The sequence below is a fragment of the Staurois parvus genome, unplaced genomic scaffold (genome assembly GCF_062004578.1).
Source record: "Staurois parvus isolate SC_StPar_1 unplaced genomic scaffold, SC_StPar_1.0 ptg000015l, whole genome shotgun sequence".
In the NCBI taxonomy this organism is placed as follows: domain Eukaryota; kingdom Metazoa; phylum Chordata; class Amphibia; order Anura; family Ranidae; genus Staurois; species Staurois parvus.
The window spans coordinates 8,136,351-8,151,756 of NW_028317811.1; the positions used below are offsets into that span (position 1 = coordinate 8,136,351).

General features: G+C 35.6%; 1 protein-coding gene across 1 annotated transcript in view; it reads left to right on the forward strand.

The window, feature by feature from the left end:
• Nucleotides 1-15,130, forward strand: part of GATA6 (GATA binding protein 6) — a 40,143-nt gene extending 25,013 nt beyond the window's left edge. Inside the window, exons 4-7 of the mRNA XM_089678388.1 lie at nucleotides 1,829-1,954; nucleotides 3,494-3,587; nucleotides 6,014-6,123; nucleotides 12,104-15,130. Of these exons, the coding sequence (XP_089534514.1) occupies nucleotides 1,829-1,954; nucleotides 3,494-3,587; nucleotides 6,014-6,123; nucleotides 12,104-12,274 (501 nt within the window). The 3' untranslated portion in view covers nucleotides 12,275-15,130. The remainder of the gene's footprint in view (nucleotides 1-1,828; nucleotides 1,955-3,493; nucleotides 3,588-6,013; nucleotides 6,124-12,103) is intronic.
• The last annotated feature ends 276 nt before the right edge of the window (nucleotides 15,131-15,406 follow it).

Here is a 15,406-nt window from a genome sequence, read left to right on the forward strand (position 1 = left end):
CTTATTTATCCGCAGTTGTGAAAGGGTGCCAATACTTTTGTCCAGCCCATTTTTGGAGGTTTGTGTGACATTATGTCGAATTTGCTTTCTTTCCTCCCTTTTTTTGTTTTGTCCCAATACACACAAAGGGAATAAACATGTGTATAGCAAAACATGTGTTAATGCAATACGTTTCGTGAGAAATACATGATTTCCTGGAGAAATATCAAGGGTGCCAACAATTTCGGCCATGACTGTATATATGGATCTACTGAAAGTTTTCTCTGGAACTATCCTTTGCTTATACATGTTTTAATCATTTTCTCACTCTGAATTGCACAAGCATATGACAGGCTATTTAATCGCAAGATTAAAAGTGATTCATTATTATTGGGAATTGTTATACAAACCCAGCGAAAGGTTTTTGTTCCATAGACCAAGTACATTCAAGGGACACTTGAAAAAAATGTTTAACCAGTTAACAACAAAAAAAATGATTGCTGTAGAACATATACCCATAAAATCAACCAATATTGTAAATGTCCTTACTAGCTGATTACATATCAAAGAAGTGGTTGAGCTGATTCGCTTTATTTCAGGAAGAACATTTACCGTATCTTCTTTTTACTGGAAACAGATAAACATAAAGAATGACTTTGGATTAGCTGTCAACTGCAGTTCATACTATTTCCATTAGGGATGGGATTCAGATTCAGAAAGCTTGTGGGATCAAGATTCACAGTCCTGGTGATTTTTGTACGCATATTGGGAGAATTTTTTAAACCATAATGTACTGCATGGCATTTGAACTATTGCCAGCATACTGAAAAGGACCAAAAAGGGGTGCTTTTGGATGAGGCTATCCACTCACTATAGAGAGTGGGGAAGGAGTGAGAGGGGGGGGGGGGGTGCGTACACCAGCTGGACAGTTTTGCATCAGCAAGAACAGTGCTAGCCCTCAGCAAATTACTGGCCAATTTCTATCTGTCTGTCAAAGCAAGTCTATTACTATTTATTGTAAAAAAACATGTGTCACCCCTAAAACTACCTGTAAAAAATTGTTTTCCAAACTGAATTGAATCAGATTGGAGTGTTGCTGCTCTATGAAATCCAAGCTAATTGTAAAGAAAAACAAAAATCACAGCCAAATATGCACTGCCAGTGTGTTGACAGAACACAATTTGGACTATTCATAAAATACCATTCAAACACACCACTTTTAACTTTTAAAGCAGTCCAAGCGTGGCTTTTACTGGGTTTTGGGTTTGTGTATTTTCTGTGTGAAAACCCTTTTTGCTGCAGGGGCAGACTGACCATTTGAGCACTTGGGCACTGCCCGAGGGCCCGGGGTCAGTAGGGGGCCCCATGCAATGCCCCTGGTACCTTTTATAGGCTTTTTTTGGGTGTGTTTTGAGTGTGGGCAAGGACACAGGGGCCCCATGATCCCCTATTGCCCGGGGGCCTCATGAGTTGTCAGTCCGCCCCTGTTTTGCTGTATGATATTTTCAGAGGGTTTTTGTTTTTTGCATTGGTACATATTCTCTATGCCAGTGTCCAGTTCCTGTGCCTTTTTTTGGACAGTAGTTTGCCTACTAGCCCTAAAATTGGCCAAATGTAATAAAAGACTTCAATGAGATTACCTACTAAGTTCAGGTTCACAAATCAAACCTGGGCAGATTCACGGATCGCTAATTACTATTCACATGTACAATATCGTTTCTTCGTCTGTGTTGGTCTCCTTTAGTTCTTGTAAGATATTAAGTGTGCACAGAGAAAACACTTGTTTTATTAAATTTTTTTAATTTGTCCTGCAGGAATAATCAGATCTATTTCCTTTCATTTTATCTAGCCATCTTCTAGAAGAATTGGCTTGGCTTGTGCCAACTGTCATACTACCACAACAACATTATGGCGCAGAAATACAGAGGGAGAGCCAGTATGCAATGCCTGTGGCCTATACATGAAACTACATGGGGTAAGTATTATGTTGGCTAACTTGTAACAGCCACATCCCAGCTTAGTTGTTTGGTATTAAAAGAGCCAATTTTCCCAATATGGCCAGCTGCTTTTAACACATGCTGAATTAAGCACTGGTGTTATATGTTTATTGGGGATCCTCATGGTGAGATTTCCAGAGTTCCTAACTCAAACCTCATAAAAGAAGGTTAAAAAAAAAAGGGCCAAAATAAAACCCTATGCCACCATCCTCACCCTTGTCTTCCCGTTGTTAAATATTACAAAACTAAGATGCACACTTCGGCCCAACCCTATAGTTCTACCTAATAATGTACTCTTTTCTACTCTAGTATACTATAGCTGAACCCCAGAAAAGCAGATAAACACTCAGATTAAATTCATATAATGGAGATGTTCTACCTTTCAAAGAATTTTTATTTCTGTCTATCCAGTCCAGGGATTTACACATCCTTTGCAGACAGCACAGACAGATGGAAGACACAGTTTAGCTACAAACGGGTAACGTCTATCCACCCACAGCCTGCTGATTGGACAGTGAAAGAACAGCAGAACACTGCTATTGCAATGTTAGAGCAACAGCAACCTTTTCCATTGAAAAAAAAAGTGTAGGATGCTCAGGTGCCCTGTGATTGTAACACGCATACACAAAAATTAGGAGCCCCTTTCCTTTTCGGTATGTCATAGCTGTTGAGGGTGGGCAGGTGAAGACATTTCATATCTCTTACTGACTACCAGTGCTCTTATAGGAAGGTTATAATGGGGTTTGTTAAAACTCATTTTATATACAATTATAACAATTTATTAACTGATCTTTTTGTTGATTTTTTTTTTACGTTTAAAATCTTAATTTTAGAAATTCATATATGAAAACAAATATCAACTAAAAATTAATTTTTTGGTACCTTGTCTTGTTCATACTGCTGAGCATATTTAATAAACACAACTGTTAACAAAATAAAATTTTATATATATATATATATATATATATATATATACTTTAATAGATTTTTTGTATAGTACTGGTGAGGAGTTGGAGCTTATGGAACTGGAAATATTTCCTCACTTCACTTCAGTAAGTGAGGGTAAACCTGTCCAAAAGAGACACAGATGTTAAATCCCCCACCTGTTCTATTAGAATAAGGAGAGTTAAAACATTTAGTGACACCTTGTGCATTATAGTTCTACAGGGTATAAAAAGAAATCTTAAAGCAAGCACACAAACAGTAAAATGAAAAAAAAAAAAAAAAAGCTGAAGCTGGTCTTTAATACTGTGTTCTTACATGCCACTGGAGAATTCTGTGACTTAAGAAAAAAAAAAAAAAAAAAACTAGCCCGTCAACAGCTGCTTCCTTTTGGACTGCTGCTCAAGGAGGCCCCTTAAGCGTGTTATCATCGACAACATATTCCTAATTTCTGCCTGACATCAAACATTTTGTCAAAGCAGCATCATAAAATTAAACCATTTAAAAATACAGTCAATCCATTTTTAAAAACATACTTTTAAAATATAATAATTGTTTTTTTTTTTCTATTTCAGGTACCACGGCCGCTGGCTATGAAGAAAGATGGCATTCAGACTAGAAAAAGAAAGCCAAAGAATCTAAACAAATCAAAAGCACCCTCTAATAATGGTACGTAAGTTCTTATGTATGTTACTATATACATTCAATTGGTGGAATTATTTTGCATCCTTCAGTGTTGGGCTTGCTTGACTGACCCTTATGATGCTATAGTGCTGTATCAGAAACATGATCTTATATTATGAAAAACAGACATGGTGATTTAACCTAGGGAATCACTCTTTTGTATGTACAGTGAATATGTGAACTTTAAAGGGAAACTTTTTAATTGTGGTTTTTTTAATTGTGCAGAATGAGTTACTAGTCTAATGATTACCTAAGAGTAAATTTTAATGAGACTTTATCATTATTTTTTTCTTCCTTTCTGTATCTTATTTTGGGGCCATTTTGTGTATCAGGGAATACGATTAGCACTTCCTGCACATTGGTCACCGAATGTACATAGATATTTACAAACTAAACACAGAAACAGGGCCTGTAAACATTAATGCTCATTGATAAAATGTTTCACATACAGCCCATTCCATTTACATATACTGTATATCTAAATAAAGAAGGAAAGAAACTATGGCTTTCCTTTCAACACCCATTAGATACATAGTTACATAGTTAGTCTGGCTGAAAAAAGACAAAAGTCTATCCAGAACAAAAAGTTCCTCTTTTTTTCCCCTGAATACCTCCAGGAGATCTATTACTACTGTGCTAAAACCTAAAATTCAAAAGTCACTAGCAGATTTAATTTAATTGCCAAAGTGCTTTGACGTTCCTTCCTCTGCCTCTGTCGCTATGGGCTGTCCTTCATTATCATCCTACAATGAAGGGCTATTAACCCTGCATTGTATTTGGATGAGGCAGGCATGCGACTGCGACCAGAAGCATCTTAGGGAGGAGACTTTGCAGGACAGACAGCACCTCTGCAGGACCCTGCTAGATCAAGGAATGAGGTAAGTATTAAACCTTATTCCTCTAATTCTAGGCAAAAGTGAGCATTTATTCCTTGCACTGTGGGAGGCCCCCAGCACATGGGTTGTTTTTTTCTTGTGCCCAGAGTTAGACTTTAGAAGCACTTTTGCCATCTGTAAATGACTTTTGAACTGCTCAAAAATATGATCATCACGGGTTCACATCATCTCTTTTTTGGTGGATCACCATAAATGAACATCTTCAGCTATATTCATCATCAAGTATTTTTTAGAGTATTTTGCATTATGGAGACTATCCTGAACAGCATTAATTATTTCCATTACATGGGCCCTGTTCCAAGTTTCCTGTACATCGTAGGCCCTGGATCTCACTCTTGTGACCATGACCCACAGAGTACCAGAGTATAACTTGTTAGTGTTTTAGGCAGTGCAGGACAGCTGTACTTTAATATGAAAGATTCTCTCCCTATGTGCAGTTCAGCATATATTGCCAGGGAGGGAATATTTTAGAAGCTTCCTGGCTTACAGTCAAACAGTACAGAGGGAGATGATCTCTTGAAACCCATATGGAAAAAAATATTTGAAATCCTACAATTTTGGCCATATTCAATATATTTCAAAATATATTTAAATAAAAAAATAAAAAAAAAAAAAAATATATATATATATATATACGCACTGCATGTTGAAATGTGTTTTTATTACAAAATATATGAAAAATATTTTTTAAATACATTTCAAATATACTGTATGTCTTTAAAAATACAGATCTACATTTTTGGAATGCATGTACAAATATATGTAAAAATATATGTTAAAATTACTTTTTTATATGTTAAAAAAAATCTGAAGAATGTATTTTTAAAAATAAATTCTTCAGATTTATTTTAACATATAAAAAAAGTCATTTTAACATATATTTTAACATATATTTGTAAATGCATTTCAAAAATGAAGATTTGTATTTTTATAGACATACAGTATATTTGAAATGAATTTTTAAAAATATTTTTCATATATTTTGTAAAATAAAATGCATTTCAACATGCAGTATATATATATATATATATATATATATATTAAAAAATATATTTATTTATTGAAATATATTGAATATGGCCAAAATTGTAGTATTTCAAATATATGGCAATATATTTGGGAAGAATATTTTTAAAATATACTTCAAATATATTTTTCTTCCATATGGGAAGGCTTGACATAGTTCTGCGTTGTTCTTCTTGAAGGGGAAAATGTAAGATGTTAGAAATAGGAAGAGAAGGAAAAGAGGAGATTGTAAAATCATGGGTATTTTCAAAATATTAAGACAGAATGTTTGTGTTGGGGGGGGGGGGGTTTGGAGTGGAGCAATCCAACCACCCGATAGTCTAATAAATGTGATGCCTGGGTCTTTTCAAAAAGGTAGCTTTGTGCCTGGTCATCAGCTCTCACATGGGCATCTAATGTAGATAAATATGCAAATTCCCTCTTTGTGAATGAACTTTGTGTGTTCAGTATGACTAAACTATTGTATGTAAAAAACAATGACTTTTTCAGGTACCAGTAGCCACCAAATCCCTATGACTCCAACTTCTACAACTTCACCAACAAACTCGGATGACTGTATAAAGAACGGTTCTCCTAACAATCAGAGCACTGCTTCTGGGGTAAATGTCATAATGATAGCTTAAGAATACAATACACTGTCTTATCTCTCTCCCTATCTTATCTAGGGGAAGTTATCTCAGCAAACATTTAGCTTTCTGTACTTGATAGTATGTTTGCAAGAATTTTATCTGCCCTACTTGAGCACATGTAAAATATACATACTCAAACAGAAATTATATATTTACGTGCTGACTTTTTATTTCAACATTCTGCTATCAGATATGAATATGGTTTTGCAAAGAACAGAGAGACCTTAATGGAGAATTCATGCCTTATGCTCATGCTCAATGTTACTGAATACACTCCCTTGGTATTATCATGATACTCTAGCACTTTGTTTGCTATATTGGCTAATTACGGAACATAACTACTTTCCACACTATACTGATTTATTTATTTAATTTATTTATTTCAGGTAATTATATAGCACCATCATTTTATGCACATATGTACATTCACATCAGTCCCTAACCCTTAAGGGGCGTACAATCTAAGGTCTATAATTTATATTCATACACATACTAGGGCCAATTTAGATAGGAGCCAATTAACCCACCAGCATGTCTTTGGAGTGTGGGAGGAAGCTGGAGTACCCAGAGGAAACCCACGCAGGCACAGGGAGAACATACAAACTCCAGGCAGGAGGTGCCATGGTTGAGATTCAAACCAACAACCCTAGTACTGCCAGGCGGAAGTGCTAACCATTTAGCCAATGTGATGGTATAGTTTCCTTGGCATTCAGTCTCCAAAACAGTAAACCAGAATACCCAAAGTCTTGCAAGTCCCAGGGTGAATGACAGAATTTGTGAGGTGTAGTATGACGTCATTGTCATACTGCGCAGCACAACATTGTCTTATCCCATCTGTTTCTGTGTGCACGGATGCTCTTGATGATCTCCACAAGCATGGGAATAAGTGTCAAGGCTTTATATACCATCTAGAAGGTACAAGATAAAAACTTCCTGGGTTCCTGACAAGGGATTTTACCCTTACCTACTCTATGCAAAACCAAAAACAAATGTTTTGGCTTTAGTTCTACAACATATTTTATTGAAGAAAAAAATGAAAGTAAAAATGTTAGTACATCTCCAGATAAAGTAGTGAATGTTTCATTAGCCTAGAGAACATGATTACCTTTCTAACTTATTTAATTTCCTCTTAAACATAACCAAACTAGATCTTTTCCTTTCCCCTTATAAAACTAACTTTCTTTCACTTACCAACCCCCAAGGAGACTTCTAGTAGTACATACCGTATAAGTAATGGATGCAGGTATTACTATATTTTGGTGATTCAACCTAAGGGACACAGATAACAGTTGTTTAACGTCTGCGCACATCTGTATCATTACATATGCTCCCAGGATAATCATGCATATAAAAAACTGCTGGATTACAGCAATCCATACAGCATTGCTTAGCTGAAGTGAAGGAATGCTAAAAGAATTTACTGTTTAGGGCACTAAATGGATTTATTGCAAAACAGTTCCCAGCACTGTGAGATTCTGGCATAAATCCATTCACTAAAAAGTGGTGTCAGCACTTTCATCTTCATACCACAGATATTTTACCTACACACCCAAATCTTCACACACAGGGATGCTCAGCTGTGTACCAAAGCCAGCAATATGGATTTTCATGTTAATATGTACAGTTTAAACATAATACGTTAACTATTACTATGTATATGTTTGCACAATATTCTGGAGCAAAGTTAGAAATCAATGATCAACATTTCAGTCTGCCAAGACAAACCCATATCTTAAAAGTCCATTATAAATATTAACATTTATTTTTTGTTAGGGTGAAATGTGCTAATTGGGAACATTTTAAAAGAGTAACATTTACGTGTGGCCCATTGAATCTATGTTAACATCTTTGCAGATGATAATAACTATCCGTATAATATTCAGAAAGCTACGCATGAAAATCCTCTGAACAAGCAACCTACAAATAAGAATTTAACTTTTAGGCTGCATGTACACGGGACACTTCTGAACGATGGAAACTGACTGCTGGAAAACATAGGTTAAAAAAGTCAGTTTAGCCGCGTTTGCATACCGCGTTTATGCGTGTTTAAAAGCATTTTTTAAAGATAACCTCAGGAGACCTTCCAAAATGCCCAGAATGCACTGAAAAACAGTAAAGAATTAACTGTTTCAGACATTTTGAGAGAAATAGAGAGAGCAGAAGCAGAGAGAGCAGTATTTTTTGAGATTAGCTGTTTTTTTTTGTGGTGTTTGGATGTGTTCCAGCTCATTCCTGTGCAGAAATTATTGCAGCAGTGTCTAACATATTTTCTTTCATGCAAAACCACAAGTATGGTGTGCTAGGTCTATTTGAGTACTGGGAAAACGCTTTGCATGCATTTTTCATGATGAAAAAACGCTCTGGACAGCATCTGGAAATGTTAGCATTAAAAAAAAATTCCAAACACTTATAAAGACGGTTAGCAGCGTTTAAACGTGTTTACAAGCGTTTGCTGATTGAAACACTGATAAAATCTACTCCTGAATGTAAGTTTGGTGCATTCAAAAAAACTACTGTAAACTCAACTGACTGTAAACAATTGTAGACGACATAGTGTACATGGACACATAGGAAAACATTAGGGAGAGTTCAGGGGCTGCTGAAAAAAATGCAGAAAAGCCTCCTAAACGTGAGGTTATCAGCTGCAGTGTACATGGAGCCTTATTATTGTTGAGTTTGTCAGGATGCATGTTCTCTAAAAAATAATAGCATGACCTAAATGTCTACTGACAGTATAAAGGGCCTTAATACCCCTGCAACCATTATGACTGATCGCTCTGTCAATGCTGTATTGTTAATAATATCAAAGAACACATTGCCACCAACACTTCCTCAAGACTGGCATTTAAATTATCCTTATTGCACATTTCTGTTTTACCAAAGTTAGTTTGCGTTTCCACCAATGCAATTCTCTGAATTTTTCTATTTTATTTCCATTTATATCTTCTAAGCTTTTGGCCAACATGACTGTAAAGCTTCCCATAGAAAAAAAAACAAGTCTTTAGCTTTATGACAATTTTAGAACGTCTGACCTCAGGTTCTATCATTAATAAATCTATTGGTGGGCCCCTTTCCCCGACCAGCCCAAGGAAAGTTTCATTCCTGTTTCCTTTATAGCACTGGTTCACCCTGCTAGCATAAAGCACTCTTAATTTATAAATCATGAATATTATATTAAAATAAATACATGACTGGTTCACTTTAAGAAGGGTGGAGTAAGGGTAATTAATCAAAACCACTAAATGGGAATAATGGGACTCAATAATATTGGCCTTTTGCTGCAATTCCATAGTTATTAGATCCTTCTTGCAAACCTCGATGTCATAATTTACAGTGACAACTTAAGTCTAGCTGTGTGGAATTCCTAACGGAGTGTGCCTGATATGTCTGGCTGTGTGAATTCCTCAGAGAGGCAAAACACATATCTATCTTGCAGTTTGAATTTGGAAGCCTTTGCACAAAGTAATAGATATTGTTGAGAAAAGTAATGACTAGCTTTCTAGTGCAACATAAATAACAACAGTAGATAAAGAGGTCGCGTCCCAATCCCAATAGATTCTTTTATATTCACATCTCCTCTCTCTTTATAAATAAATTGCTGGCAATGACCAAAAGCATGTTAGAGTATTTCTCAACATGGCGGATAAGGAAGGTACAAAGGTGCTGCTACAATGGCTTGCAATAGTTTTAATGATTCCAAATATTTTACAGCACATACAGTTCATCGACAAGCATAAACCAGGATTTTGTTTTATGAGTTGTAATAATAGCTTACTTCCAGTTACTGCTGGATTTCTTTTTTCTTACTGATCTATTGTGCAACCTTCAGAAACACATGTAAAACATTTTATTGGCATGAGTTACTTTTATAATCTTAGATATTTATGAAATACTCTGTTTAAAGAGCAGCAATATAGATTTAAAGTGTTACTAAACCCACAACAGTAAAATCATTCTGTGTATGCAGTAATGCATGCTTGTTATACTCACTGTGGAACCTAATGGGTTAATCCCAGGGGCGGACTGAACAATGGAAAACTTGGGCACTGCCCGAGGGCCCGGGGTCAGTAGGGGGCCCCATGAGATGCCCCTAGTACCTTTTTCATAGGCTTTTTTGAGTTTGGGCAAGGACACAGGGGCCCCATGATCCCCTATTGCCCGGGGCCCCATGAGTTGTCAGTCTGCCCCTGGTTAATCCTCTGCATTGTGTAAAAAGGCTGTTTGATCCTGACTTCTCCCCTTCTTCCAGTGCCCCCCCTCTTATCTCCTGATAAGACATATCCTGTGGAGACACTGCACATGCTCAGTTTGGTGTGCATTGCTAGAGAGTTTGTTTTTTTCTTGGAAGAGTGCATGTGATCAGTACAGGACCAATCAGAACTGCCCAGACAGAGGTCAGGGGTTCTACATCTTCCTAGAGAAAACTCCTCCTACAAGCTTTTACCAGTGCTCTGCTGAACACTGATAGAAGCCACAAGACTGCTCTACCTGCTGATGAGAAAAGGTATTTAGCAGTTTATATTTACTAAAATAATTGCATTTCTATGTTCTGTGTACTGTGGGAGACCAGATATAGTGAATACAGGGTCCTGGGTTTAGTAACACTGTAAGTACTTTAACCATGTTGTCTAGCAGCAAACATTAAAAATACTAAACTGACACCTGAAAACAGATTTAAATCTTTTTGTATTTGTACTATTTAAAAGAGAATATATAGGAAAGTGATAATGCTGTTTTTCATATGCAGAAAAATGCTTACAAATAAATTTAGTGTGTTGTTATTAATTAATGTTTATAGCAATCATTTACTGTTCCATATCACTTGTTTGAAATACACATTTATTAATTATGTGGATGGCCTACTTAGTACAAAAAATTTAGGGGGTGCCTTTTTAAAACCTTACTAGACTTAACAATTTCTATTAAAAAAAAAAAAATTGTGCTAATCTGTAATCCTTTAAATGATTTTGTATTCCCCTAAGTATGAATGGTTTGGGTGATTTAGTATTAGTAAAGCTCTCTCTATAATTTTATATATATATTATTTTATATTTTTTTTTGTAATTTGATGAAATGCATTGAGCAGAAATACATGAACGTTTCACAGTATCTACATTACAATTAAACGTGAGCACTCATTTTCATATGAAGGCTAGTTATTGATTGTTTGCTAGTTATATTGTCTAATTTTATTTGTCAGATACAGGAAATTAATAGGCAGCTGTAGTGCATCCATTTTTTAATTTTATCTTTGACGAAATTGCAAATAAGTTTAATACTAAAGAAAAGAAGACTTAAGATCGCTATACACTAGTAGAATTCCATTCCAAATTTTAAATTTTCAAAATGTTTGTTTGATTTTCTAATAGTGGGATCAAATTGATGTTCATTTTCAACAGCAGTGCCAAGAAAATCCAAAGGAGCAGGATTAATTTTTTTTTTCAAACTAACACATTTTTAACACTGAATGTGATATTTATTCAGGAATTACATTCATTCCAAAACTGATTGCTAAAAGCAAATTAAATGTTCAATTTATTTTGAACAACATTAATCTAGTCATTGGATGTTCAAAGGATTTTCTTGCGTATGAACGTTACCCAGCTTTAAACTGAAGTAGGGACAGAGGGGAACATGTGCAGCCTATTCTCCTTAAGTATTTTTTATCTTTAAGATATACTTGCAACATAAACATTTGTATAGTTTGTGTAATGCAAATATTTTGGTGGCCTTGAGCCATCTACAATTAGAGGTAAAGACAAATGGTCATGTTTGACTGACCTTGAAATGCCCCTTAAGAAGTTGCTTTTAGTTGCACAAACAATTGATCCCTGGATCTCCTTATTAATTCAACATATCTTAGACTGTGTTTGTGTGATATGGACTGATGTGAATAGAATATTATGTTATAGCTAAAGAGTAACATACCTTCTCTTACATTTCTATAAAGGTGGGGTCTTCCATGATGTCTTCACAGCAAAGTGGAAGTACCAGTTCAGATAACAACACATTGAAGTACACAGGACAAGATGGCCTGTATTCAGCAGTCATTTTGGGATCCTCACCTGAAGTTGGTGGATCAGTCAGACAAGATACATGGTGTGCTTTGGCCTCAGCTTGACTTTTACCACCAGAATGGCAACCTCTTCATTCATGAGTGCTTTCTATAGCAAGCTGATGGACCTGGGATGCTCAAAAAACATTTTCTTCATTTCCATAAAGAACATTTCCTTCACATTTTCATTTTTAGTGTTTCAGTTTAAGTGGAGCTTTGTGGGAAATGTGATAATATGATCTTCATCTATGCAAGAGGCTTGGGTCTGAAATACACACCTTACTTAATTACTTTATAAACCATCTTTGACCGGACATGTAGACATAGATGAATGCAATGACTGTGTTATATAAAAGCCTGTATACTCCAGCACGCATTGAGAAATGCTGCCTTTTGAGAAGAAACTTGACCCAGTTTTCTTTTTAAGGTTCACAAGTAATGGATTTTCTTCCTGCTGCCTTATCTGCTATGTTTGGTTGGATCCAATGTTTAAATCTTTGTAAAATTTCAGTAAAGGTTTACAGTCACTCCTGTCACTTCACCAATTTAGAATACTTATCACTACTTCAATATAAGCTTCTGATGGGTAATACAATAATACTGGACAGATATACGAAGAGCCACAAAGCTCTTGTAGAAGCTTACATTGAGCAATTAAAGCACCATAATGAAAATGATCAACATGAGCTATATCGATTAATAAAATAAATTCAGCTCTACTATATCCTTATGGTGCTAGCCAGTTGGGTTTTCCATTATACACACGGCACACTACTAGGTGGATTATCTATTGTATACACTACAAGAAAACAAGGAAATATCTGTTATATGTCAAACCCTGAAAATCACTGGTCCATGTAATCCAGCAAAACAAATGACATGTGGCCAGCATACACTGGCGAGCCTACACTAGTTTAAAGCATATACCAATATAAAGTACACTGTATTAAGTTTTCAGTGCAACTTGTTATGGCGACTTATATCTGATTAATCTGATCCACCATAATACTAACTACCTTTCAATGTCAATCATATTATTGGTCATGAGGTTTGTTAAATCTTGTTAAAAGTAAGCAATTCTTTGCTATAGAGTTTACATCAAGTCTTTAAAGGAGTGATGCTCCTTAACATTCTGCAAGTACCTCACCATCCCCCTTTCTGAGTTACATACTTGCCTCAAACCCATGGCTATGACCTTCTGAATTGCTTCCAAGTCTATGTGGATGTACTGTGCCGGTGCAGCCAACACAAAAGTATTTTGCAGAAGGATGGGAAGGAGGTAGGTATGCATCTGGGGAAGGGAGAAGTAAGGTGGTAGGATTGGTGGTGAACATAAATGATAAAAAAGTGAATTTGTTTGAAGTTCTGCTTATACTTTAAATATGTGTGAGAAATGTCTAGAAAGTTAAAAAGAAACACATAAAGACAATATAATTTTACCCAGTGATTGTCAGTCTGCTCAGTCAGCTTTTTTCAAAATTCCCCTTAGGCCCCTTTCACACAGGGTGGATTCTATTCCGATCAGCAGTGGATCTGCTCACAGATCCCATGCTATAGGAGCAGAGCAGGCAGATGACACATCCGTGTCCGCTCAGTTTACACCTAACTACCTTCTGATCCTCTCTGCCTACACGGAAGAGCACAGATCCCCTTCCATTTGTTTTAGCGGACCCTTAGGTAGGCGGATGTAAACGGACACAAGTCCGTTTACACTTGCTTGTCCATAGGGATGAATGGATCTTCCTTTCAGGTCCACCTGAAAAACTGACAGACAGACCTGATTGGAAGGACCATGTGAAATGGGGCTTAAAGTAGAACTCCAGCCAAACTTTTATCTGTTTTATTCTGGGGGGTTTTGTACAGATTATGCAATGGTTTAAACTTCTGTCAAAGTTTTTTTATTGTTGCCTTTGTTAATATCAACATAAACTGACAGGGGTTCTAATCATTTCCTGCTTTACTTCTAAAAACCTTTATTGCTGTCTGGTTTTCCACTGGAGATATTCTTCTTACTTCTTATCTCGTTGGCACAACAGGAAATGAAAGAAAAACTCCTTGATAGCAATAAATCCATGAAAATTTGTCTGAAATTCTACTTTAAAACGACTGGTGTTTTTTCTGAACTATTAGTATATCTTTTCAGTAAAGGTGGTGACCAAATATGTAGAGAAGGACGGCATGGTATTTTCCTATGTCGCTATATTTGATAATTGCCAGTCTCATACAGGTGTACAGAAATCTCTTTATGGTTCAAACAAAACTTGTATCCATGACATTATGCAGCAATTCTGAAACCAATGTTCAGGTGGAGGGTTTTTGTGTTTATGAAGTAATGTGACTGGTTTAAGCCATCTCTATTTACGTACAGGGTAGAAGATTGTATTTTTTCCATAATACAATATTTTTTTTGAAGAGAAAAGAAGTGCAATTTCCATTGCAGCAATCAGTGTTAAATCATTTACATAAGATTTAACAACTTTTGTATCAAATGTATACAATGTAACTTAATGGTACTTTTAATTATTTAATAATGTTAAGCTGGCTTTTTTTTTATAATGTTCCCCGTTTGTGACAGGCAACCCTTTTAGAAGAATGAAGCTAGCATTTTGTGTTTTCTATTTCTCTAATTTTAATTTTACTTTAAAGAACAAAGATTCTCAGGAAAATGGTCTTTATTGTTGAAAAATGCAAATAACCCCACTACCTAATTGCTGTCAGATGTAAATGCGTACAAAAATGCAATATATTTGAGAAAGTTCATCTGGTAAATATGTATATATGTTTTAGGGTAATGAACCAAAATTAAGCAACTGGCACATTGCTAAGTTGGTTTTATGGGTTTTTTTTTTCTTTTTTTTATGGGATGTTGTTTTGAACAATAGACCTTTAAAAATAATAAAAATAGCATATTGTTTTTATTGACCCATTTGATGTTTGTCTTGGTAATGACATTATATACTAAGTGTTCTAAAAAACAATTATACCTTATATCATTGTTTTAGCAATTTTAGCCATAAATCAATGCAGTTTTCAGTGACAGGAAGAAGAGTAGTCCACTTAGTGATTTCTAACTTGTTTCAAAAAGAAGCAAATGTTGCTTATTCCCAAAAAACTCTACTTGACGTTGACAGTACAAGCAGACAGAAGTCAAGTGGCAAAGTACACATTCGGTCTTGGCAAAATATCTTCTTTATTTTC